The following is a 26,634-nucleotide window of genomic DNA, read 5'->3' on the forward strand; positions in this document are numbered from 1 at the left end:
ATGAAAGGAGGCACTCAATCCTGGCTGACCCAGTCTGAGGGGAGGCGCCCACTCCAAAAAATAACACTGGGGCTCATGGCCATGCACAAAATGAAGAGTCCACAGCAGAGTCCCAGGGCCAGGCCTGGGTAACTTTGTCTATACACAGCCCAGTCGCTGTAAAAACGCACAGCGTCTGGTCGGGCTAGGACCAGGGCAATCCTGGTGACCTCTGGTCAGGCTAGTAAACGGTTGCTCGTAGTAGGCCTATCAGAGTCCTTCTAAACTTCTAGGTTCCAATTTCGGTCATGTTTTTAATAGTAGGATGTCCACAAAATAATGCTTTTCATCGCATCAGGGGGTGTTTTACAAAGAATTGAAGTCAAACTCAAAAGTTAAGATTGACTAAAGATTATGGTATACCACTGGTTTCTCTATTCAGTTTTATAATGTTTTCATAATCCACTTCAAATTGCCATCAAATTTGACAGAAAAACCCTTTGTCCCTTACTTTATTTTGTTAATCAATGCCTATATGAAAAAGTCTCCTAAATTTTAATTCTTTTATATAAAAGTTAAAATATTTTGAAGTCACACACAGCATACCATAAATTTAAAGTTGGACTTAAAATTTAAGTTTGACTTACATTCTTTGTGAAACGCACCCCAGGAGGCAAGTTTTGCAAGTCACCATGCTCCATACAAACCCCAAAATTGGTATGAATTCCACTCAGTTGTGCCCTTAACATCATTTTTTTTTTCCATTTTGTTCTACATATTCTAGGAGAGGCAAAACGCCAAAGAAGACACCGAGAAAGCCTGTCAGCAGTGTCAAGGACCCTGTGGAGGTATTACCATGGGATTCATTGCTTTGCATTTTGTATTGTGCGTATAAACTGGCTGATACTGTCCTACCTTGATAGCAGAATAAAGCCAGTCAAACAGTAAAATGTGCTCTTTCTTGTATAAGCAAGCAAACTGTACCTGTTTAGTTACAAATCAACACACTACCATGACACTTCATCCAGACTTGATATCTTTCAACAGGGTCAGTACTTTTAATTTAAACACCTTTGAGGTGGTCATGGTGAGTGCAATTTGAAGATGTGAACAACACATTTGCACGTTTGGATGATTTGCATGCATCATCTTTGTACATTCTGTAATTATGTACAAGTAGGTTGTATTTAACATATGTGCATATAATTCCATTTCTAATCAATATACATTGCATATGTACACTGGCATGCCCATCTTTAGTTGGAATTGGTTACTTTGTTTGTCCACTGTGCCATCCTGTACTTTTGATGCATCAGGGACAGAGGGAAAGGGGGGGGAGCTAAAGAATCATAAAGGCAAAAAGAAATTAAGACTATGGCAAAGTTATAAGCATCTGTAACAACTATATTTCATTCTTGTTTAATTAGTGTATTATAATTTTTGCTTAAAGAACATCTAAGTGAGCAGTGTCAAACAGAAGACATAGCCACAATAAAAAACAAACAAACAAACAAATGTGTTTCCAGAATATTGGCAGTATTGATCAACTTCAACATGATTCCATTTTTGTTTGTTCATAATCTGTCTGTTTCAAAACAGGTTTATTGCAGATCGAAGCCCATTGGGGATGGACAAGATACGTGCTTGGACATTATCAACAGCAACACAATACAGCTCAGGCCACCAGAGGTAAGCAAACCCTGTTCCTGCTGAATTAAGTGCACTGTAATATTGCAATGCTGTTTGCAAAAGAATCATCCCTGTGACAGGTACAGTTGTATATTATACGTGGATTAAATGAATTAGACTACATTTTGCATACATGTTTACATGTATCTGCATGTGTGAATTTCTATATTTAGGCTGTCCATAATGAATACTTTCCGGCAATTCTGAGTTGTATTTGCATGTGATTGGATGGATGAGTATATGACAACACAACAACAAGCTTGTAACCAGCTTTAACCCTCCATGTTAGATAGGACCCAATAAACAAGTGGTGCAACTATGGATGTCTATTTGTGCATAGGAAATCAGTGAATTTTTTTAAGAAAGTGAGAAATATATTGCATGCATTATGCCATCAACACACAGGGTCTACTGTATGTAGACCCCTAATATTAGAATCAAATACTGCAGGAGATGCGTAATGTACAAGAGACTACAAACTCACTTCTTGATGTTTCTTCAACTTCAGAGTTCTTGAAGGAAAGGTTGTTATACAGTACATGTACATGAACAGTTTTTATTTGTTAAAAGTTCTGATAAACAATAGCTTTGCTAGGAGTATATGTGATTGAAATGGTTTCTTCCAACTGCAGAATTTAATTTGTTCCAGACTTGTGTGAAAAATCTCATGAAGCATCAATAAACACCCTTTTGAATAACATTATATCAATATCTTATTTAATGACATGTACACGTAATGTGTGAAGTCAACAATTTCTTTATACAGAAAAAATGCTCTTCATAAATAATACTAAACTGGATTTTGAAAGATATGCTGAAGTTTATTGCATGTCTGCTTTGTCATTGCTCCTACAATGTACCTGTTTTCTTTCTTCCTTTTTGTAGGGGTCACATGCTTACAGAAATGGCAATTACAAGGAGGTATGTACTTATACATTATATATGACGTGTATGTGTGTCAGATACTTTGCAACATTTTTCAATCAGGGTCCTGCTATATCATAAACACATCCACTGCTAGTGTCTGCTGCTCTTGGTGTATTTGCATATATGAGTTTGCATTGCTCACTATATGTGCTTGGTTCTTGATGGAAATGTCTTTCAGAAATAACACAGAAAATAATGTGAATGCACTGTATAATCTACAAAATAAGCGGGTACGTGTAAATGAGTGATGCAGTGATTACAACTGATGTTATGTGAAATCACTAAAAACATTACAGTGCTTGCTAAAATAGTTTGTACAGTGCATGTGCAGAAAAGAATACAATTGAGAGAAAATGCATGCAAAGGGCTTCCCAGTAGCTACTGTATTTCATGATATGGTAGAGTTTACTGTTGCTTGGGACATAACTCAACCTATTCACCCCATTGAACTCCTTTGAAACTGAACAGAAAATGATTTAACACATTTTCATTATGTGATTGCCATCTTTGTCAATCTATATCATGATGATGAGGAGATTATTAGTGGAAGTGTTTATTTTCATTCACCCTCTGCTGACAAAATACTGTACTTTAGTTGTTAGTCTGACACTCAAGGAGAAATTAGTTTTGCTCGCGGGCAGTTTCCAGTGTGTTTTATTTTTGGTGGCTTTTTTTTTTACGCCTAAAATTCATGCTCCATAATACATGTTCATAGAATATAACGTTAAGATGTAAAGCATTCTTGATACTGAAAAAGCTTGTCCATGTTTGGCCCAACACATACAGCAAGTATTGCAGAGGTCTTTGATTTATTATAATAATGATGCATGCTGCACTTTACAGCAGCTGTATTCTCACATGCCCATCTGTTGCTTTTTTTGCAAAGACCCAGCACATGTTCAAGTTTGTCTTCGCCGAGGATTGCTCGCAGAAGGCCCTGTTTGACCACATAGCCCTGCCGCTCCTGGAAGACCTCATTCACGGCAAGAATGGTGTGTATGACTTCTCCCTTCCCTCTCTATCTTTTCTGTGCACATACAATGTGTAATGTACTTCTTCTGATTGAGTGTGGCAAGAAAGGGAATGCTCATTTTCAGAATCCTCCCAAAACTTGTTCTTTCCAGTCACACACATGTACAGAGTTTGGACTGGAGCATCAAATTGAATCACTCTCTGAGATCCACCATTGCATTTTATATCGTAATTTCGTGAGAGATTACGTCATATATGAGATCCCGCTAGTGCGCGCGCCACTCAATTCGTTAGTCGCCGCCATCTTGCTAACACGCGAATTTCTGTGCTCGGAAAATTCGCCGGAATTGCACTTGAATATTCAAGTTTTCGTTCGAGTTGGATCGACTTAATAGCGAAAGTTACCTCTACGGGAGGTTTTGCCAGGTTTTTCTGGTTTTAACGATCATTCTTCAGCTGAACAGCAACGGAATTTATGTCTTCGACCAACGTTCCAAACGTGGGCGGCGCAGCCGCACCACCGCTGCTGACAGCAGTCGCGTCCCCGGCAGCCACCGGCGGGGGTCGCGGAGACCAGCACGCACAAGAGTGCAAGCAGAAAACTGCGACAGCCAAAGGTAAAACCCCTACTAGAGCCGGCAAGGCAGGTACTAGTAATAGTACTACTACAACAAGCAGTGCTAACCCTAGCGGTAGTACCGGTGCAAACAAAACAGTGAAACCACCTGCCAAACTGGCCTCTAAAGTTTCAACTTTGGAAGATAGACTCGGCAAGCTTGAAGGCCAATTAGCTGTGGTTGTTCAATTTGTGGAGGCACAGTCGGCAAAGCAGACACCAGCCCGTGAAGGCGGTGGCAATGGAAAGAGTATCAGGACTCGTTCTGAATACTCCCCTTCAGACTCGGCAGATACTGACTGCCATTATGATGATGAATATGCGGCACCATTTCTGGGCCGAGATATGGATGAAAACTCTGTGATTATCCAACCAGGTCAAGGGGATAGTCGTGATGACAAATTTGATATTGAAGAAGGCGAAGTTCCCCCTTCTGTAGTGGAGAAAGTGCCAAACATTGCAGCCAAATTTGCTGTGGCTGAGGAAGTTGGTCCCCCCATTGACCCAGAAATTGCTAAGTCTACAGCCTACCTTCTGACCCACCAGCTCGAGCCCAAAGTGGTAGATGAAACGATCACTAAATACCCCATTCCCAGCAACTGTGAGCTGGTGGATGTGCCGAAAGTCAACCAAAGAATCTGGAATGGGCTACCTGCCTTTTCAAAGACACGAGACCTCAAATTTCAGAGACTCCAAAAGAATCTCACGAGAGGCATCAATGCCTACATACATACAGTGTCGGCACAGGATATCACTGAACAGCAACAAGATGCACTAGCACTTCTGTGCAGTGCGAATTTCGAGCTAAATTCCTTGCGTAAGGAATTCATGAAACCAGACATTGGTTATCAATTCCAGCATCTCTGCAAGCCCTCTACCCCGGTCTCCAAATTCCTTTTTGGTGACGACCTGGGAAGGCAAATGAAAGACATAAGAGATGAACAAAAAGCAACTGAGGGTGTCCTCAGGAGTGAGCATAGCAGACAATACAAAAAGCAGCGTTTCAGCCCATATGACTATGGCAGGAGTGCATATGGCAAGGGCAGGAGCAAGATTACATCAGGAAGCTCAAATTTGCCCCAACAGTACCGCGACGCGGGCTGGACTACTTCTCGTGCAAGTACAAGTGATGTCACTAGGCCTACAGGTGCAAAAGGACCGTGGACTGGAGCTACCAGCCATGCTTTTTTAGGCCAGCGCCCCAAGGGGAGGGGGAAGCCGTCGGCTCCCCACACCTTCACACATCCCAGCCAGCACCAACCGCACTGCGGCAGCAAGCAGGGCTCAGGGATGAAGAGAGCACGATAACCTCCAGTTCAACTGACGAGGTAAACATGACATCTGATTCTAGTGATTATGCAAAGCTATGTCATAATAATGTAGAACCTATGGTAGGAGGTCGACTGAAGCAATTCCTCCCAAAGTGGCGCAAAATTACTTCAGACCCACATGTGCTAAATGCTGTAAGTGGCTACAGGCTTGAATTCAGTAAAGAGATGGGTGCACCATCTAGAACTAAACCCCCTTACCTTTTTCGGTGTAATAAAGCCGAAGAGGCTGATATTGATCTTGAAATTTCTAAACTCCATGACAAGGGAGTAATCGAACCGTGCCAGATGGAAACTGGAGAATTCGTGTCTAATATTTTTACACGGCCTAAAAAAGACGGGGGTACACGCGTTATCCTAGACCTGTCTGATCTCAACAAATATCTCCAGTACCAGCATTTTAAGATGGAAAATATCCATACTGCTATTGAACTCATTTCAGAAAATAGCTTCTTAGCTTCAGTCGACCTTCGGGACGCGTACTATACAGTACCTGTGCACCCAACACACAGGAAGTTCTTAAAGTTCTCCTGGAAAAATCAACTTTGGCAATTCAAAGTACTGCCTAATGGCCTGAGCACGGCGCCAAGGTTATTCACTAAACTACTGAAACCTGTATTTACATTACTGAGAGAGCAAGGGCATGTAGTAATTGGATACCTTGACGATGTACTCATTATTGGAGAAAGTGAGAATCAAACATTGCAAACGGTTTTTGAAACCACTAGCATCCTTGCACAACTTGGGTTCTTGGTACACCCAGAAAAATCAGTACTATGCCCCACTCAAGAAATACAATTTCTTGGTTTCATTCTCAATACTCAGGCCATGACAATTCGACTGCCTGATAACAAATCAGAGGAAATACAGTCCTTGTGCAATGAACTTATGCAAATGGCAAACCCCAGTATCAGGCAGGTGGCTAGAATTATCGGGAAAATGGTAGCATCATTTCCCGCAGTCCAGTATGGACAGCTCTATTACAGGGCTTTAGAAAGGGACAAAATCAAAGCACTCAAAATGAATAAGGGGCATTTTGACAGAAAAATGAGCCTATCTTTGGAAGCAAAACAAGAGCTGCAATGGTGGACAGACAATGTGCAGTCTACTTTCTCACCCTTACGACACCCTAAACCTATGCTCGAATTGTGCACGGATGCCAGTGGCAAAGGCTGGGGGGCATCTGATCATACCACCCATACAGGGGGTAGATGGAATGAAGACGAGCTGCAAAAAGCCAGGGAGAATAAGATTAATTATCTGGAGACCCTGGCTGCTGGCATGGAACTCAAGTCCTTCTGTTCTAATTCACAAAACATTCATGTTTTGTTACGGCTAGATAACAGTACTGCTGTTGCGTACATTAACAACATGGGAGGCATTAAATCCCTTGACTGTGATCGGGCAGCCCGAGAGATTTGGCAGTGGTGCGAAACTCGTAAAATTTGGGTCACTGCAGCACACTTGCCAGGAAAGCTGAATGTGGAGGCAGACCGCATGTCTAGAATTTTCAATGACCGCACAGAATGGATGCTTGACCGCACAGTTTTCCAAGAAATAACTTCACGTTTTGGGACACCAGAAATAGACCTATTTGCCTCCAGACTTAACAAGCAGGTAGAGAACTATGTCACATGGTTGCCTGACCCACATGCCAAGGCTGTTGATGCCTTTACTCTCGATTGGGGAAAGTGGTACTTTTACGCATTTCCTCCTTTCTGCTTAGTTGCTAAGTGCATTCAAAAAATCAAATCTGATAATGCAACTGGGATACTAGTAGTCCCAAAATGGCCAAGCCAGCCATGGTTTCCTCTCCTAAACAGGATGATGAATGAGGAACCACTTGTTATTCATAGGAGTGAATCCTTACTAACATTGCCAGTTTCTAACACTCCTCACCCACTAAACACTCAGATTGATCTTCTTGCTTGCAGGTTCTGTGCAAGCCCTTCAGAGATGCGGGATTGAATGCACGTATAACTGCTGTAATGGCCTCCTCTTGGAGAAAAGGGACTAAAAAACAGTATGCAGTGTACATAAACAAATGGAAAGCATTTTGTGACAAAAAATGCAGCAACTACTTGTACTCGGATGTTCAAGCTATCCTGGAATTCCTGAGTGACATTTTCTTCGATAAAGGGGCAGGTTACAGTGTCATAAACTTAGCACGGAGTGCTCTATCTTCATTTGTGATTCTTCGAGATACTATGTTTACAGTTGGAAACCATCCCTTTATCCAGAGGTTTATGAAGGGAGTCTTTCAGCTACGCCCACCCAAGCCTAGATACATGGAAATGTGGGACGTTAACCTTGTTTTCAATTTTCTTCGTTCTTGGTCCCCAGCGCACATTTTGGACCTGAAAAAATTGACGCTTAAATTGTGTGTGATTATTGCATTAATCTCAGCACAAAGGATTCAATCATTACACTATCTAAGCTTGGATGGTATGGTGTTAAGAGATAATGCAGTCACCTTTCACCTTCATGATCTCCTAAAACAGAGCAAGCCTGGAAATTACTCACACAGTGTCAAGCTCCAGGCATACCCGCCAGACAGGAGACTTTGTGTAGTCAGGTACTTGCAGGAATACATCAGCAGGACCCGCAGAATCAGAGCTAGTGAACGGTACCTTTTTGTTAGCTACAAGAAACCGTATCACAGGGTATCATCTCAAACAATCGCTCGCTGGATTAAGGAGGTTTTGGAGGCTGCGGGTATTGATACAGAGATCTACAAGGCGCACTCTACTCGGGCAGCGTCTACCTCCGCAGCCAATAAGGGAAATTTCCCAGTATCTAAAATACTTGCGCAAGCCGGTTGGGCCAACGAAAGAACCTTTCGCAAGTACTACAACAAGCCCTGTCCTGCTGAGAAAACCTTTGTAGAAACAATTATCAAAAAATAGACTGTGAAGCCCTAAGATTTGGGCAGACATGTCTTGAACTGCCTGAACTTGTGAACTCTTGGAGACACAATATCTCTGCAGCATTCAACCTGAATGAGATTTGCATTGGAACCTCTTGTAAGGTATGCTTCCTACCCCTTTTCGGGGGGGTTGCCTCGAGAATGTAACCACTGGCTTTGAAATCTCATATATGACGTAATCTCTCACGAAATTACGATATAAAATGGAAGATTAAACGAGAACTTACCGTTTGAAGTTTAATATTAATTTTATGAGTAATTGGAGGGTGAGATTACGTCCCACCTCACCCTCCCCCAAATTTCAAACGGTAACTTAATCTCTCGTTATCTTCCTACATCAGTGGTCACATTCTTGCTTCTAATATTGAGTGGCGCGCGCACTAGCGGGATCTCATATATGACGTAATCTCACCCTCCAATTACTCATAAAATTAATATTAAACTTCAAACGGTAAGTTCTCGTTTAATCTTCCATTTTATAATGGATTTTTTAGTGTCCTGATTTTTTTTTTCCCCAAAGAAAATATGTCAAACATGGTCTCCAGTTGAGAGGAATGTTTTCATACTGATACGTCTAGAGCTGATATCATATCATTTACAACAGATCAGAGTTGCTTAGTCTATATCAGCTTCTAAATCATGTAGTGATGCAAAATAATGATGATAATGTTCTGAGTACCGGTACTATGTTCTTGATCTGCTTTTCACTTGACACATGTTAGTTCAGAATACCAATTTACTCACCTCTCATGTGTAAAGATACTGTGATACTGCATACTAAGGAGCTGCATGTATACTCTATGTACATATTGTCATGTTTTTCCAAATTCTACATGCTGCCCCCTGACAGCAGATAGCACATTCTGTCTTAACAATATAATTCATTCAAAATGGTTTTCTTTTATCTTGCTCAAAATTGTCATGTGCAGTATCCTTAGTCCAAATGTAGCAGCCTGAATACCAGTGCATACTAGTGCATTATTGTCTATTACCACAGCAAATTAGTGAGTGTATACAGTTGTATGAATTCCCCCCAATGTTGGTCCTTGCTTTCTTACCCCACACGCTGCAGCATTACTCTTCATGTATGGTGTCACTGGGTCGGGCAAGACACACACCATGCAAGGGAGCCCCCAGAACGGCGGTGTGCTGCCTCGAAGTTTGGATGTGCTCTTCAATACTCTTGGAGATCTCCAGGCCAGGAAATACGTAAGACAACTAACAACTGTATATTGGCCTTTGTGGATAGGAAATGGTGAAGTGTTAGAATACTGTATATGCCATATATTTAGCGAGTCTTAATTTTCTCGAATCGGGACTTCCCGATGATTTCAAGAGTGGTTAAATTCATGATCATGGAGTACTGTGCTGAACTGAGAAATAGATATCCCCAAACAAGGTAAAACAAAGCGATCCTAATAAAAGGTGGGGTCCCCTTAACAAAGTTATATTTGGCAAATTGCAATGAACCTAGAGTACATTGATAGTGAAGATTGGTGTTTATTGTTGAACTCATGTCCAAGGAGATAATGCAGTAAGAATTCGTGTGCAAGTAAATAGAATACTTACATGTGTATATTATTCTTTCGCTTATTCATGAATTTATTCATGCTTTTGTTTTACTCTGTTCTATCCATTTATTCATCAATCTCTTTACCTGTGAATTAATTATCTGCTGCTTATTCCATTATCATTTTTTGCTTTAGAGAGACAATGAAAAGTTTGCCAACCTCTGTTCAGAAGAATAGTGGCACATTGTTCCTTGTGCAGTAAACTCTTATCAACAGTTTGCCCTGCACTTTCCCAGGTGTTCAAGCCAGACAGAGTGAACGGCATGGACGTTCAGACAGAAGCAGACGCCATGTTGGAGAGACAGAAGAGGGAGTTGATGCCCCCACCCGTTGCACCCCGCACCCCTCGCACGCCTGGCACACCCAAGAGAACCAGGTACAGCACCATACCCTTCTGTCATGCTGTTTGTAAATGTTACCTTGCGGAAGGGAACTGATTTTGATTTTCTTCTATACCGCCCTGCCCTTTGTATATAGACTGATCGGACCTGCTGGCAAATCCATCAGTACTGTTCAGTGTTCCATGTGCGCACATGTATGGTGAATGCATGACTAATATTGCAATCGGCTCGCTGCATCACGCATCCACCATATGCATCAGTGCGTGAGACACAGCAGTAATGGCGAATCTGTTGCCAGGTCCAATTGGTTTAAATCATGCCAGAGTGATAACCAGATACATTAGCTGGCTGTTTGCATTAATCAACATTCTACAAGGAAAGTGTTTGTCTGTTTTTCTATTGATAGTCCCTTGAGAAAGTTAAGGAGGCAATTAGTTGAAATGTAGGGTGGGAGTAGTTTTAAGATGGCGAGAAATTGGTGTGGAGCAATTTAGGACACACCACATTTAACCTTCAAGTTCATCCATGCTGTTTTCTGGTAGATAGGCAAAATTCTTGTTTGATACAGGCTATAATTCGGTTTTCCCTTTAGGTTATGATTGATTGAATTGCAGTGATATCTCAAAGAACTGTGTCCATCCATGGTGGTTTCATTGTCAGTCTTCTCTTTGAGTATGGGCCTTTAGTTTTGGTGTAGAAATGTTGAATCAAATTGTTTGAATTTTCATTAACTCTTGGATGAATATGGACTAGCAAGAATAAGACAAACATTGAAAATTTAGTATAAACTATTTTTACTATTAAGTACTAACATAGACATGCTCACGTGGAACTGGCAATTATCAATGTGATTATTTTAAGCACACAAACATTTTTGTGCACACAAGGAGTGTCAGTCCTTGTCTTATCTTGATCCGTTCATGCGCATATCATCTAACATCATTAATGTGGCTTTAAATAGAAGTGAAAGTTTACCTTTTTCAGATTGTCAGGGCTACACAGCTATACAATCCTCTTTATCATGTCAACCACATTGAATCATGCAAGGGCAAATTTAATTTTGTTTTTGAGTACTTTGTTTTATCTTTTTGTTGTCGTTTTCACTTGAAGCAAGGCTTATAATCCAGGATAAAACCCACTTATGTCCTCATCTGAAGGCAATATCTATTTCCAATACAGTTTTCTTGACAAAGAGTACATGCCAAAACTTCATAATCAAGCAAAATCTTTTGTTCAGTAGATGTGTCATGGTTCTTCCATGATGGAAGAAATTTTTATTTGTTTTAACAGGCAATATCAAATGCCCAAGCTGACTAGCAAGAGTTAAATGCTCTGTTCAATACCTCAGTAGAAAAAGTAGTATTTCAAGTTAGTATTCTTGCTCAAAGCCCATAACACTTTGCGACTTTGGAAAGTTGGCATGTAGAGCAATTGTCTCATATTTAATCTGAATTCTTTTCTCTGCCAGGTTTGTTTCTTTAACAGAGCTTTTTATCAGTGAGTTAGCAAGCTGCATTTTTTCTTTTCTTTCCACAACATTAGTTTGTGATGTGTATTTCACTTCTGAATCTTTGTGTGACTCCCATCAACAGGAAAGAGCAGATAGACTTCAGTCAGGTGGCCCGCGTGCCAGACGTGACTCGTCTCAGCAGCATCGATGAGGACAACAACTACGCCGTCTTTGTCTCCTACGTCGAGATCTACAACAACATGATCTACGACCTCTTGGAGGACGTGCCGGTGTCGCTGCACGCAAAGTGAGTGGTTTGATTCTTGACGGGTTGATTTTTTTAGCTGTGAAGAAATGCCCCTAAACTTTGCTATGATCATGAGCTGTGATGCAGCAATTTACATCTTTTTTTTTTTTCTTTCGTTGATTTGATGATGGCTAGTTATGTTTGTCAAATTTTCTGAACATTTTCCCCTTATTTGCTATGTGAATGTTGAGGGCCATGTATAATACTACAACGCTGTTGATATCACTCATGATGTACTTCAGGCTTTCTGGTCAGGTTTGAAAAGGAGGTGCAAAAATGAATAGTACAGTGCACTCCTGTTGTTTACAATGAATATGGTTATAACAAAATTCCGGTTATGATGAAGTAAAAATGCAGGCTGGAACATTATCTGCTCTAAGTTTTTTGTTGTGTATTTGTCCCATTATAACTAAATTTCGATATACGGGTAATGAAAAAATACTGCTGGTCCGAGGGACTTTGTTATAACAGGAGCCCAGTGTACCAGGGAACAAAAATTGTAAGTGGATTTCAGTACATACGTGACATATTTAGAACAAAATGTCCTCATGCACAAACTGAAATTCTGAAGATTATCTTATCTTTATCTTGTAAAATGTAAATAGGCATTACATGTAAAGTCTGGTGTCATCTACCAAGTATACCTGGTGACACACAGTGCAGGTTTCAGAAGTGAATGGGTCCATATCGTGACTTAGCATGATGTGAATCGTGCAATGCCAGATGCTTTCCTTCCAGAAAACACAATGCAAATATATCTAACACTTTTTCTTTTTCTCTGACAACTCGTCGCGTTAACTCTGTCACAAGATCATCTCATTTTGTTCTTCTCATCCCCCTATCATTCTGTCCTGTAACAGGTACTCCAGGATCAGAGATGATTTCTCGTATGTCATCAACCATTTCTGTCATTTATAACCCCTAATCTAGCCTGTCTCTCTGCATGCCTTGACCGGCTGTTCTGTGCTTGAGACCTTTTCCTCTCTAGCCCATTTCCCCCAATGACACACCACTCACGTTTAGTTTTTCTCTCATTTTGCTTGTTTGTTTTTCCTCATGACTGTCCAAATAGAGTGGCAACTTAAAGGGGATGGCTAATAACTGATCAGTGGGAGTCAGTGGGAATGCTGGAGGATGATTGTTCAAATCCTTGTGGGATTCATTTAAGAGTACATCATGTATCTATTGTTATGTGAAAATCATTTGCTTCAGAATGGTCTCATATTCAAGTAATGTGCAGTTTACTGTTTCCAGGTTAGCGTGCCTGGTCAGTGACGGGGCATTAATCTGCACATTACTTGAATATGAGACCGTTCTGAAGCAAATAATTTTCACACAACAATAGATATATAATGTGCTCTTAAATGAATCCCACAAGGATTGGAACAATCATCCCCAGCACTCCCACTGATTCCCACTGATCAGTTACTAGCCATCCCCTTTAAAGGGATGGTACAGTTTCGGTTGAGATGGGGCTTGAGGTTTCCAACATTTTTTTGATGATTCTTTTCAGTTATGAGAAACCTCTTATGAAATATAAAACAGCATATAATTCTAAGAGGAATTCAAAGTTTATTTGATGAAAATTGGTTTTGAAAATGGCTGAGATGTCCAAAAGAAAGCTATCCTAATCATAGATGGCACCTACCTTTTGTAAGGATAACTTTGTTTTTTTATTTCAGCCATTTCAAAACCAATTTTTGTTAAATAATATCTTGCAGAAAGTTAAAAACTGAATCCTCGCCTCGACCAATACTATGCCATCCCTTTAATGGTTTATACTTGTATATCACAGTATGTAGGGTTTCAGCTATACTGCCATCACTTGTAACTTTTGCAACTATTCATTATAGTCAGTAATTATGTAGATATCAAAAACAGTTCTTAATTCTCTAAACACACATACAGTACACAGAAGAAATAGGCAGCCATATATGCACACACAAAATATTTTTGGTGTATCGAAATCAATGAATCAGAATCATAATCTTAGCAATGAGCAGGAAATGATGATACATGTATATTACTAAAATCTTTCATGATTCAAGGAATACACTCAGCCCAGTAAAACATTTTTGAAGATATACTTTTGCCAGTGATTATGGCAGAGAGTTGCAGCTTACTTCTCTGAAATTTTGAAGTGAATATTGATGATATTAAGCAAGAAATCTATTTCTTGATAAGTATAACAATTCAAAGGCACCAGTCACAATGGACACCCATATCCCTTCTTGATTATGGCATATTTTTTCCGTTTCTTGTTTGTTTGCTTGGTTTTTTTTTTCTCTTTATTCTATGCAGTATTTAAGAAGACCATAAATTCTGGGCTCTGTTATATAACAAGGAGAGCTTTGCATGCACTTCAATCATTCTTATTTCTCCTTGATTACTAACGTGGGTTTGTTTTTCAGTTTGACTGGCACAACAACAAGCAATAGTGTTTGGATTTCAGATTATTGCATGTCATGCCTGCCACCAAGTTTTCTCTGAATATTGTGCATTGTTCTTTTTCTTTTTCTTTTTACAACACTTGCATTGCTGATGAATTTGACCTAAAACTCACTTATTTGAACTTCATACAAAACTATCTACTGTATATCAATATTTTCACACCTGTATACTCTTTCCACTTATGCATGCACCTTTGATGAAGTTTGAGTATCCAAAAAATAGACCTTTTTTATGCATATAAATGACCTGCACCCCACCTCCAGCCCCTGATCCAACATGCTGCTCTGACAATGTAGTTCGTGTTGTGCTGCAGTGAGCAAGAGCCCTTTCAGACTGGTAGCAAACTTGTTTGTTAACTAGTATGATTATCTAGACACACATTTCATGCTTTGCTAGTGTGAAACCCCTCTGATCAAGACAGACCTTTTTGCTGTGACTTCATGCAATCATGTCTGTATGTGGCTGGGTGCACGTAATATCTCACTTAGGACTCCACTGTGGTTTTCTCGGCAGCATTCTACACTCTGTGCCCCAATTTCACTGTGTTTTCATATAGTGTGATCTTGCATGGTAATAAGTAGATGAGAGCAAAATGCAAGCCAGTGCTTGTCTGCAATCAAAGTATTGGCAAACTGCAGAAACTTGTTTTGAAAGAGGGCAGCAACAGATTAATGGGAATTCCCTGAGGAAAAGTGGACAAATTAGTGAAGTCATACATGTACACCTTTAATTTGCAGTAAATCATCAAACATGTCTAGTGGGCTCTGTGAAGTATAGCTGCATTGGACATATGAATGTCAAATTTTTCGCATAGATAGCATTTTATTGCTTGTTGCATGTACACAGGACACCAAGGTTAGATAAGAAAGAGAAAAAAAAAGGGAATCTCTGCTAGTCGTATGATTTATCTTTGATATGCCCCTGCTATACCTTGGGAAGAATATGTTTGAGGGTGAGTCTCCTGGAAAAGTGAAATAGAGTTACAATCCATGTATGATACATATGAATGATTATATGTTTACTGATGTTCAAGTCATATGATCCAAAGACAGTAAACCTCAGTGTCCCTGTTGTGTACCATATAGACGATTATGTGACTTTTGCACTGCCACTACTTTCTGAGTGTTTATCCAAGTTAAAGTATACCCTCAATTATTTGTTGCCTTTCTTCCATTGCTTTCACACAAAATATTTCTCTTGTGGGGGGGGGGGGGGGACATCAGATTGCCCTCAATTCACCATGAACAGCATCTAACTTTACAGTTTGTGATGTTTTACCCACTTCTTCCTCTGGTAGGAGTTTAACATCAAGAATTCTACGAGAGGATGCAAACCGGAACATGTACGTTGCCATGTGTACAGAAGTTGAGGTCAAGACTACGGAAGAAGCCTACACAGTCTTCCTCAGAGGTGAGATGAGATGGCTTTTCTTTCCTCTCCTTTATCTCTTGAACCACCCCTGCAGTTGCCCTGCCTTCAATATACAAACAAACAAACAAACAAACTGATCTGACCCTCCCCTTTTTGTATGTTTCTTTATTGACAGTATTCGCAATGATGATATCCTACCATTCACATTATTTAGCCCAAACGTCCACCAATATGTTCTTTATGTTACCATGTGCGTTAGCATATCCTCCTTCACATGAGAAATCACGCTCTGATGTTGGTTTGCCCACATCTAGAAAGTTGCCTCCGTCCTAATCTCTGGTTCAATTGTTGTCGTCAATGGATGTTAATGATGGCCAGGGCCGACACAAGGTTGCCCAAGCCCAGGTTTGTAGGTTTGTCTACATCTAGAAAATTGAATCTGTCCCATTCAGTGGTTCAGTTGTTGTCTTCAATAGATGTTGATAATGCCAAGTGCATTTCTGCATCTGCCCTTCCTTTAGGCCAGGGTTGAAACAAGGTTGCCCACGCTCAGGTTTGTAGGTTTGCCTACATCTAGAAAATTGAATCTGTCCCATTCGGTGGTTCAGTTGTTGTCATCAATGGATGTTGATGACGCCAAGTACATTTCTACATCTGTCCTTCCTCTAGGCCAGGGTCAAAACAAGGTTGCCCATGCCCAGGTTTGTAGGTTTGCCTACATCTGGAAAATTGAATCTGTCCCATTCACTGATTCAATTGTTGTTTTCAATGGATGCTAATGAGGCCAAGTACATTTCTCTTCCTACCTGCAGGCCAGAGCCGACGCAAGGTTGCCCACACCCAGCTGAACACAGAGTCTAGCCGCAGTCACAGTGTCTTCAACATCAAGCTTGTCCAAGCTCCACTAGACTCCCTGGGACAGGAGGTTCTCCAGGTACAATGAAATACTCAAATGTTTCCATCATGTCTATCACAAGAAAAAAAATGCACCTGCCTTTTTTCCCTTTTCAAGACTTTAACATATGATAACAGAAGGTCAGTTTTTCAGTGCAATTTATTTTGAGGCATTGTCAATTTCCATATAATCATTTGAGTTTGTATCTGATTTACATGACAAATCATGCAGTTGATATTCATTTATGTAAAGTTCAAATTGTCTTAGGAAGAAATCTTGTCTGGGACACTACAGACTATGAGAATAATTAAGGAAAAATAGCATGTAAGCCTAGTTGTTTTAACAGAACGAGCAAGCAGACTCTGTCGCAATCAGTCTGTGCATTCAAACATGCAATTATACCACAGAACTAAGTATCAATTTTAGTTTAAACTGACTATGGCACTCTGATGTTCTCAAGAGCCTCCCTGCAAGAGATGTCCAATACATAAGGGACACGATATGAAGGACAGAGACTTTTGTGTAGTATTGATGGTGCCATTGTCTCATTTCATGTGTTGCCATTCAGGACAAGAGCCAGATCTGTGTCAGCCAGCTGTCCCTCGTTGACCTGGCGGGCAGCGAGAGGACCCACCGCACCAACAACACGGGGGACAGGCTGAAGGAGGCGGGCAGCATCAATGCCTCGCTCATGACCCTCAGGACGTGCATCGAGACTCTCCGCGAGAACCAGACAGAGGGCGCCAACAAGGTCAGTCCCATTGGTCTGAACGCCTCTGTCTGCCCAAGCTCCTGCGCCATGTGACTATTTCCCAGGCCATGCATAGTGATAGGGTCACAAAGGGCATGTTTATACAAGACGTTTTGAAGAGACTGACAGCTTGTAGATAGTCATCTATAAGTGCAGAAAGAGGGGACATGGCAACAATGCTGTGCCTACAAATTCTACAGAGATGCCAGCTGTTGATTTTTTTTTTTGCAGTAACGTGCAGGGGCCCTGGAACATTTTTCAGGGGGGGGGGGTGGGGGGAACGAGTCACGTTCACTGGTCAATGATGTCAGAGATTAAAAGGGTGAATTTCTGTAGATCAAAGACTTTGTTTGAAGATGTTTTTTTCTTTTCTTTATGAAAATTACAATGTAATTTGAGTTGGTCTCTTACTGTCCTGGAAGTGATATATCAAAGAGTGGAGCTCTTGTATTGAGTTTGTGTGTGTGTGTGTGTGTGTGTGTGTGTGTGTGTGTGTGTATGTTTGTTTGTTTGGTTCTGATAAAATTTTGTTTTGTGTGTTTGTGTATGTTTGTTTGTTTGGTTGTGATAAAATCTTGAATATCATCTCAGATTATCAAGGGAAAATAAAACAACAACAACAACAAAACAAAAAGCCACCCCAGAAATTGTACCTCTTCATTTATGCAGATAGGGATTTCTGGTAAGTGAAATGGAGTAAATGGCGTGCATGTGCTTGCGAAGTCACATGTCATTAACGTTTGTGTTTATCAACAGATGGTCCCGTACAGGACCTCCAAGCTCACTCACCTGTTCAAGAATTACTTTGACGGAGAGGGCAAAGTCCGCATGGTAGTGTGCGTCAACCCAGATGCACGTGACTATGATGAAACCATTGTGAGTAGAAGTTGTGACACGTGTGATGTCTTGGGATAGTACAGTGTAAGAGATATGGCACCTTATTCGTGGTAGCAGTATTGTTTGAAAGGGAGGTTGCAGCTATCCATTTATAGCATATGGTATATGAATGATAGAAATAGAATGAAATATATATTTAAATAATTGTTGTTGTTTTTTATCATACAGTACATATAAGAAGTTGTGAGATGTGTCTTGATGGTAGACTTTATACATGGAAACTAATCGTACAGTACACCATGTTAATGTGGTTCTTATTCAAGAAATCACCCTGTGGATGAGGAACAACACGTACATTAACATATCCTCTGTGTAAACTGTTTGAAGTAGGGAAAGCAACTGGCTTGAAACAGTGTTTTGTAATATGGCATTTACTCCATTCCCATACTCAGATGTTAGTGCATTTTGAATTGAAGATACTGAAATCAATATCAGGATTATCAGGTAGAATTTTGTTGTTAGTTTTGTATGTTGTGTGCCTTTAAGGTGAGAGTTTATTTCATAATCAAGACTGTGCCCTGTTCTTATCCTTCAGCATGTGATGAAGTTTGCTGAGATCACACAAGAAGTCCAGGTTGCCCGGCCAACAGAGGTCAGGTTTGACATTGGTCTCACACCTGGAAGGAGAAAGGGTAAGATGACAATACAGTCAACTTCCGTTATCACGAAGTCCTCAAGACAGACATTATTCTTTTGTTATATGAAAATTTTGTTATAACCAAACAAAATAAACAATAGAAAGTATAGATCTGATAATGTTGGGGTTTGAACTTTTACTTCGTTGTAACCGGGATTTCGTTATAACTGTGTTCGTTATAACGAGAGTGCACTGGATGGAGTTCTTCTGCTCAGAGATGTCTGCTATGAAATATGTTCAAGTTGATTTGATGTCAGAATCTGTAAGTCTTCAAGTCTATGAATGGGTGATTGTTCACTACCATACAGTATCTTTGGAGGAGCCAGATACACAAGTTCCTGCCATTATTAACAAAGATATGCCAAACTTGGAGCAGTCTGTGGGTCTGATAATGCTTCAATAGCCTTTATCGCTTTCATATCATTTGTTGCCACTTGTATAGACTTTTCATTGTCCATATTCATTGTATTCGCAATGTCTTGGTTACAGGAAATTGGCAATTAGCTCAAGCTTAGCTAATAAAGCTTGTTCCTCAAACTGTTTCCTCCCTCCCCAGCCAATGAAGAGTACCGAAGGTTGCTGGCAGAGAGTGATGGCAAAGTGCCGCCACCACCTCCACCAATTCTCAGCCTGGGTCCCCCGTTCCCTCTCCTACAGGTACAGGTTGTACTGCTGTGCTGGCCCTAACAGCCAATCCTGTCTTGTAACCACCTGTTTATGTAGCAGCCACCAGTTTGTAATTGCTGATAGCAGCTATCAAATATTACAATGTAGTTAAATGGTTTTGTTTACATGCAGATGTAATCTTGGTGGCCACCTGTCAAGTACTCTGCCTTTTGAGATTTTTCCTGTGACTGGATAAAACTCTCACATTTATTTGAAAAATATCTCATAGAGTAAAATTGGTTTTGGTGAGTTCAGAAGTATTTTTCTTTTCTCTTTGTTGTTCACATTGCACAAAGGAGGAAAAGAAAAAAGAACACTGAAAAAGAAAAATCAGAGCACATGAGGAACACTGAGCAAATTATGTTGGTCTTTACTCATCAAAAATTTTAGAAGATGGTGTCGTAAGGTTGCAAAGATCATTACTCTGTGAATAATTCATTTGATTTACATCATGTTAAACTCCTACCTGTATTACTTTGTAGTCAGTGTGTATGTGAATCAGTCCCCCCACCTTCCACCTTCCAATGCAAATTTTTATTTATACTTAGATTGTCTTGTCTATTTGACAGATCTCAGATCCCAGCGATGACACCACCTTGCCCAACCTTATTGCCTTTCTGGCTGAGAGGGAGAAGAGACGGAAGATCATGGAGGAAGACCTGGCCAGAAAACGTAAGAGCTCAGTTCCCCTCCAACTTGAAATTCTTACTCTGGCTGCCTGTTTTGTCAGTTTGTTTGTTTATTAGCTATGGGTTATTAGCATTACATCTCTGTGTGATCCACCTACCTCATTTCTACTCAAATGCATCACTAGGAGAACCATTGTAATTACTAGAAAAGCTCTCGGAGAGTGCAGACCTCCTCCATGCAGCTCCATTTCCATCCACATAAACGTATGCTAAAAATGGCCCTATTTCCCAATGATAAAGAAGCCTTGCTACATTAGTTTCTCTACCTTAGCTTCCAGCTGCGCCTCGAGCACAGACACAGTGTGCATATGCACATCTCAGATATATGCAGTTTGAATTCCCTCAGTTACAGACCCTATTTGCCAATGACAAAGAATCCTTAAAGAAAATAAAAATCCTAGATCCAGACGGTGATCTGGATCCCCACCAATATCTAATCATCTATTCCTTGTGTCATGATCAACTTTTCCTCTAAATTTCATTCAAATCCAGTCACAACTTTTTGAGTCATTTTTGCAAAAGCACAGACAGACAAACAATGCAACACTGGCAAAAATATAACCTCCTAGGTGGAGATGATGATTATGAGAGATTGGCATTTGTCTTATATAAATCTTTCCAATACGTAGATATGATTGCAGCACATTTTGTATTGTACATCCTTTGCCTACTTCCATCCTCTTTGTCCCGTTATCACAGAGGGGGCATTCCGCGCCATGCTGGTGGAGGCGGACCACGAGCTGGATCAGCTGCGGGCGGCCAACGCCAAGCTGAACAGCAAGCTGAGCTCCAAGACGCGGGAGTGCGACCGGCTGGAGAAGAGAGTGCGCTCACTGGAGCAGGACAACCACGTCCTCCAGCACACGCACCAGATGTACGAGGCTGACAAGCGGAGCATGGAGACAGAGGTTAGTGCACAAGCTTTACAGCCTGAGTCACATATCGACATCTATTTTTATGGTTGAAGGTCCAGTTTACCTTTGGGAGCAGTGATTCAAAAATTTTTCAAGATATCACATTTGATGCATATGTCTAGGTCTGGTGTATCACAAAACATCCTACCGTATAAAATGTTTGCAATAAAGCCCAAAATATGAGGAGATATCAGTATTTTTCTTAGTAAACCATAACTGTAGACGGTTTAGTCTGGATTCATTTTTATTATAACTACTGTTCACATTTTGTGCATTTAACAATACATCGATAATATGGATTCAAATTTTTACAGTGGTTGTTTCTATCCATAACTCACATTTTAGAAATTTTTTTAGGCGCTAATGCTGGGGTTTTGTTTCATCTGCAAATGGTAAATTATGCCTTTAAGACAGCATTGTCAAAATATTTGGCAATTTATGGGCTCACTGATTTAGAAAACAAACTTAGTAAAAGATGCCAACTATTACTTCTTCTTTTTTTTTCTCTTTTTTTTTTGCAGGCCAGTATTTGTATTTTGTAATTCACTTTGTTTTTGTGTTTTGCCTCAATAGTGTAGGTTTCATAGAAAGTACTGTTTCCCCCAAATTGTATTACAACATGTGTCTATTGCAGGAAAGGTACAAATACTGCTTTCCACCAAAAATATACCTTTTCTGCCCTTGGAATACTCCATTGCTGTTCACGAGGTGTTCATCCCTCCTCAGTTGATTTCCTTGTCATTTTTCTCATTTTGAAATCTACAACACCACCCCTGATGCAGTGAGAGATGTGATAAGCCACACATTCACTTGTATCAATGCCATGTCTGATTTTCTCATTACGCTCAGCTGACGGAGAAGGAGAAGAAGATCCAGATGGAGACACAGGAGAGGGCAAGGCTGAAGCAGGCCCTTAAAGGGGCGGTCAGCAGCCAGCGGGACAAGTGGGAGAAAGAATGCGTGAGTACTCTTGGGGCATTGGCTCTGTAAATTATCACCCCTTGCTGCACCCTTTCTGTGAAGGCCCTACCCAATTTCCCACAGATTTTCAACTAAAAGTCACACTATGACATGCTTATCGTTGGTAGCTTCTCAACCAAAACTATACTATCCATTTGTCTGTAAGACGAAAACATTGTTTAAAACTTTTAATGCAGTTACGGTCATATGACTATAAAGCAAATGCTGCAATTCAATGTGTATACTGGAAGAGACAGCAAGATCGTCTACTGCAATGTACCTTCCTGTCCAACAATGTTGTGTTTCACTATATTTTGGGCGTTCCACTTAACTTCTTTCTCTGGCAGCCCTAAAATCTTTGGATGTGAAGTTTTGGTGGCCCAAAATAGAAGGAATTGTAAAGAATTCATTTGAATTTTAGCTGCCCAATCAGGCCACCAAAAGATAGCCTTTTTAGAAATTTGGTGCCCCAACATTAATTTTCAGTGGCCCAGGGCCAATGCTAATTTTGAGCTCTGCATATCATGCAACATAAAGAGTTTTTCCCACCATCTCAACCTCCCCTCTCTCTCCCCCCTTGTGATGCGGTCCAGGCCAAGAGGGTGAGGCAGACGGAGCTCAAGATGCAGACAGAGATGTGGGTGAGGGAGGAGAAGCTGCGGCAGCTGAAGGAGATCGTCCAGGGCCACGAGGAGAAGGACAGCGCCCGCAAGGCCGAGAAGCAGGTGCTGGCGGAGAGCTTCAACCGCTCCCGCTCCCCGCCCCCGGTCCACCGCAGCCAGGCCCCGCCCGTCCGACTTCGGCACCGGCGGTCGCGCTCCACCTCCAACAACGTTTGGATCGACCACCAGCCAGCAGAGATCCTCGATACTGGTAAGCTGGATCCAAAGTGATACAGCTTCAAAGTCTCTCCTCAATATATTCCCTTTCTTCAGTTTCTCATTCTTTCTTCTTTTTCTTTTTTTTGTGGGGGGGGGGGGGGTCATCTTTTTTGTATGTGTCTCCATGTGTACATACTATCTTTGAATAATGTTACACAGTCTTTCTGAGCTAAATCTATGGTTTGCAATTTGTGCACTCATTAGTCGGTCAAATGTTTCTGTGTCTTTATTCTACTTTCTCATCTAGACTGTAAATGCCATACTTAACCCATTGAGGACGGACTGCTTTTGCTACAACAAGCATTTCCCATGGACACCTGCCCGAGTACACTCGGGACTCGTGCTCAACGAGTTAAAATATCGGGGGGGGGGGGGATGGGGAGGGTTCACAAATATAGAAGTCTATTATATATGGCACGGGTGCCAATGAACCTTCTTGGCCGAAATTGACCAAGTTATTTATTTAATAATGACAGATTTCACAGTGATAATGCTGTGAACAGTGGAAACTACAAGTGACCCCTTACAAATAGATCAGACAAAGTATGGGGAATGTAGAGAGCCACAAAACTTTGCAAGGTTCCAATTGAAGTATTAGAACTGTGAATGAAATAAATGAGATGTTGTTACAAAGCCCTCTGTAAATTTGTATCAAAATGTTTCCACCCTATCTTTATATCAACTAGACAAATCCTGTGAGTACAGGGGAACCCTGTTGTAATGAGGACCTAAAAACCAAAACAATTACCTTGTGATATCAGGTTTCTCGCTCTACCTGTACAAAAATAAATATAGATAGTTGGAACCTGCTAAATTGCCTTGTTATGAGAGGGTTTGGTTGTATTCAACCTGTTTGTCACAAGGTTCCACTGTACGCAAAGAGCAACTTGGTTGTCTTTGGATAGAGGTGAAATCAAATCTGAGAGAGAGAGAAAGCTGGCATCATGTAATTACACTTCTACATGACTAGTGATTGAGCTCTCCTCTCTCCCACCCCCTTCTCTTTCTCTTTCTCTCTCTGTATGTCTGTCTGTCTATCTATCTACTGTAAAACGAGGAATTTTCGCGTGCATTTTAATTTCGCGAATTTCGCGAGCGCCAAAATTCGCGAATTTAAAATGCACGCGAAAGCTTTTGTCTACACTACATGCATTGAATGCCAGTAGCAATTCACGAAAATTTCATGCCATGAAAAAGGCTGTCGGCTCCAATTTGCGAAAATTTCATGCCACGAATATATCATGTTTTACAGTATCTATCTGTCTGTCTATATATCTATCTGTCTCTGTTTGTCTGTCTGTTTGTCTGTCTGTCTATCTGTCTGTCTACATATCTGTCCATCAATCTATCTGTCTCTGTCTATCTTTCTGTCCATCTCTCTATCTATCTATCTATCTGTCTATCTGTTTATCTATTTATCTACCTATCCATCTATCTATTTGCTGTATCTATTTGCTGGTGCAGAGACTGTGCTGAAGCCAACCAAGGGCAAGAACACAAAGCGAGTGTCGCAGCCGTCGGTGAAGGACATCAAGTCCACAGACAACTACATGCTCACACATCAAGAGGAGGATTCGGCAGGGGAGATCGAGACAAAAATCTTCAAGGTATAACAAAAACTGTGTTCAAATATCATTCTAAGTCTTTTAAAGACTAAGAATGATAGGAATATACAGGAATAAATGCCATGATATTATCAGCTTTTCAGGATTATCAGACATCTTCTTACCCTTTAAAATGACGGTGCATCGCAATCATCAGTATTGATACACTTGCAGCAAAGGTGGAGACATAGGTTAACCCTAAAAAGACTGGGCTATTTTGGTAGCTCAAAAGACTGGGGGGGGGGGGCCTAAAGGGCCCCCCCTTAAGATCTCGGCCGTGGATCGCGCGATCGCCGCGGAAATTTGCACAATGGTAGTGTGCGACGTAATCTACAAGATCGTATATTTAAATTTTCCAAAATAGTATTCTTTTATTTTATTTTGATTAATTATGCTAATTTATGCGAGAAATCAGACTTTTTTATCTAAATCAGTAAATAAAGCTCCAAAAGTGCTCATTTCTGGTCTAGATATTCTTTGTAGCATTCTTAGCAAATGTACTTAAAAAAAAATTCGGTATCAAAATTAATTTCTTATTTATTTTATTGTTTTATGAATTTCTTATGTATTTCTTTGTTTTTTCGACCTTTTGTTTTTGTTGTTTTTTTCAGAAAAATTTGTGGCAGACCCTTTTTGAAGCATAATACTACTAAAACAAATTGATTTTAGCCATTGAGAGTAAAAATAAGCATATTTATATGAACCATGTGATAAAACTCAATTTGTATTGACTTTGTACACAAAATCACATTTTTGAGCCATTTTCGGTCTCACATGCATGTACAAAAAGTTATGTAACTTCAGAACCGTACCCCCGGGCGTCACAAATTTGGTGTCAAAATGTGCGGGAAACTCGAAAGAAAAAAGTCATAGAGCATCGCGGCGAGAGCATTGCGTGTTGCTGAGTAATCGCGCGAAATGTCGAGGGGGGGCCTTTTAGGCCCCCCCCCCCCCCAGTCTTTTTAGGGTTAAATTGCACAGGGATCCCTGATTGTCCTACTCAGTCTTCTTATGATCAAATTCAGAGCCTTATGGTGCCATCATTTCAGTAAATGGGTTCAGACAGACAGTGCTGTGAAATATAGGATTATGTAATTTTCAGGTAAATGTTATTCCTTTCCATGTAGTAGAATATTATAATACATTTACGGGGCATAAAAGATATACCACATTTTGTCAGCTTGTGATCCCCAACCATAAAAGATATTGCAATTGCTGTTTACTGCAGTATGGAAAAGAGAAAGGAGCGAGCTCACTGCAACTCAAAATCATGCCTGTTGTGGATTGATAAACATCACATAATTCTGACTGTAGTCATGTAGCATCCTTGTAATGACTTAAACTTCTTTTCTTTCTTTGAATTGGAGATGTCTTGGTGTTTGACCCCCTCCCCTACACTTTCAGTCAGTTGACCTAAGAGTTAGCCTATGGCAATCTCGATCCATACACAATCTCAAGAGGGAAAAAAAATGCTGAAATTGATTAAAAGGCTTTGCAAAGGGTGCCCAATGTTTACCTTGACGAGTACAGAGTTGATATACTGTAGAATGCTTGAACATGTCCTTTTGATATCCTCCCCCCCCCCCCCCCCCCCCTCAGGCCGAAGTGATACCCACAAGGGGCGGGGGACGCTCTGTCCAGTTCACTGATGTAGAGAAGCTGAAGACAGAGGACCCCCTCTCCCAGAGCGTGCTGAGGTCCAAGCGCCCGGCGGAAGATGACCCAGAGCAGTACAGCGGGGAGTGGACAGATGTCGAGACTAGGGTAAGTGTTCACTCTGTTTTGGTTGAAGCAGACTGTCTTATTGCCTGA

The 26,634-nt window shown here is 40.7% G+C and overlaps 1 protein-coding gene across 1 annotated transcript; it reads left to right on the forward strand.

The window, feature by feature from the left end:
• On the forward strand, positions 1-26,634 carry LOC139714509 (kinesin-like protein KIF23). The gene is made up of 21 exons (XM_071626216.1): positions 1-128; positions 764-827; positions 1,579-1,668; positions 2,554-2,589; positions 3,482-3,587; positions 9,510-9,646; positions 10,245-10,384; positions 11,942-12,106; positions 12,967-12,993; positions 15,855-15,967; positions 16,741-16,862; positions 17,392-17,574; positions 18,331-18,450; positions 19,007-19,103; positions 19,665-19,765; positions 20,344-20,446; positions 21,163-21,371; positions 22,227-22,337; positions 22,931-23,210; positions 24,683-24,825; positions 26,422-26,634. Exons 1-21 carry the CDS (start codon positions 1-3, stop codon positions 26,632-26,634), a joined length of 2,688 nt encoding a protein of 895 aa, XP_071482317.1.

The sequence above is a fragment of the Diadema antillarum genome, unplaced genomic scaffold (assembly GCF_040938485.1).
Source record: "Diadema antillarum isolate AM-2024a unplaced genomic scaffold, OU_Dant_1.0 seq00002302_RagTag, whole genome shotgun sequence".
NCBI lineage: Eukaryota > Metazoa > Echinodermata > Echinoidea > Diadematoida > Diadematidae > Diadema > Diadema antillarum.

Coding starts and splice junctions, on each gene's coding strand:
- LOC139714509 (XM_071626216.1), top strand. CDS start 1: ATGAAAGGAGGCACTCAATCCTGGCTGACCCAGTCTGAGGGGAGGCGC. Junction 19,766..20,343: donor CCCCGTTCCCTCTCCTACAG/GTACAGGTTGTA, acceptor TCTATTTGACAG/ATCTCAGATCCCAGCGATGA. Junction 22,338..22,930: donor ACAAGTGGGAGAAAGAATGC/GTGAGTACTCTT, acceptor GATGCGGTCCAG/GCCAAGAGGGTGAGGCAGAC.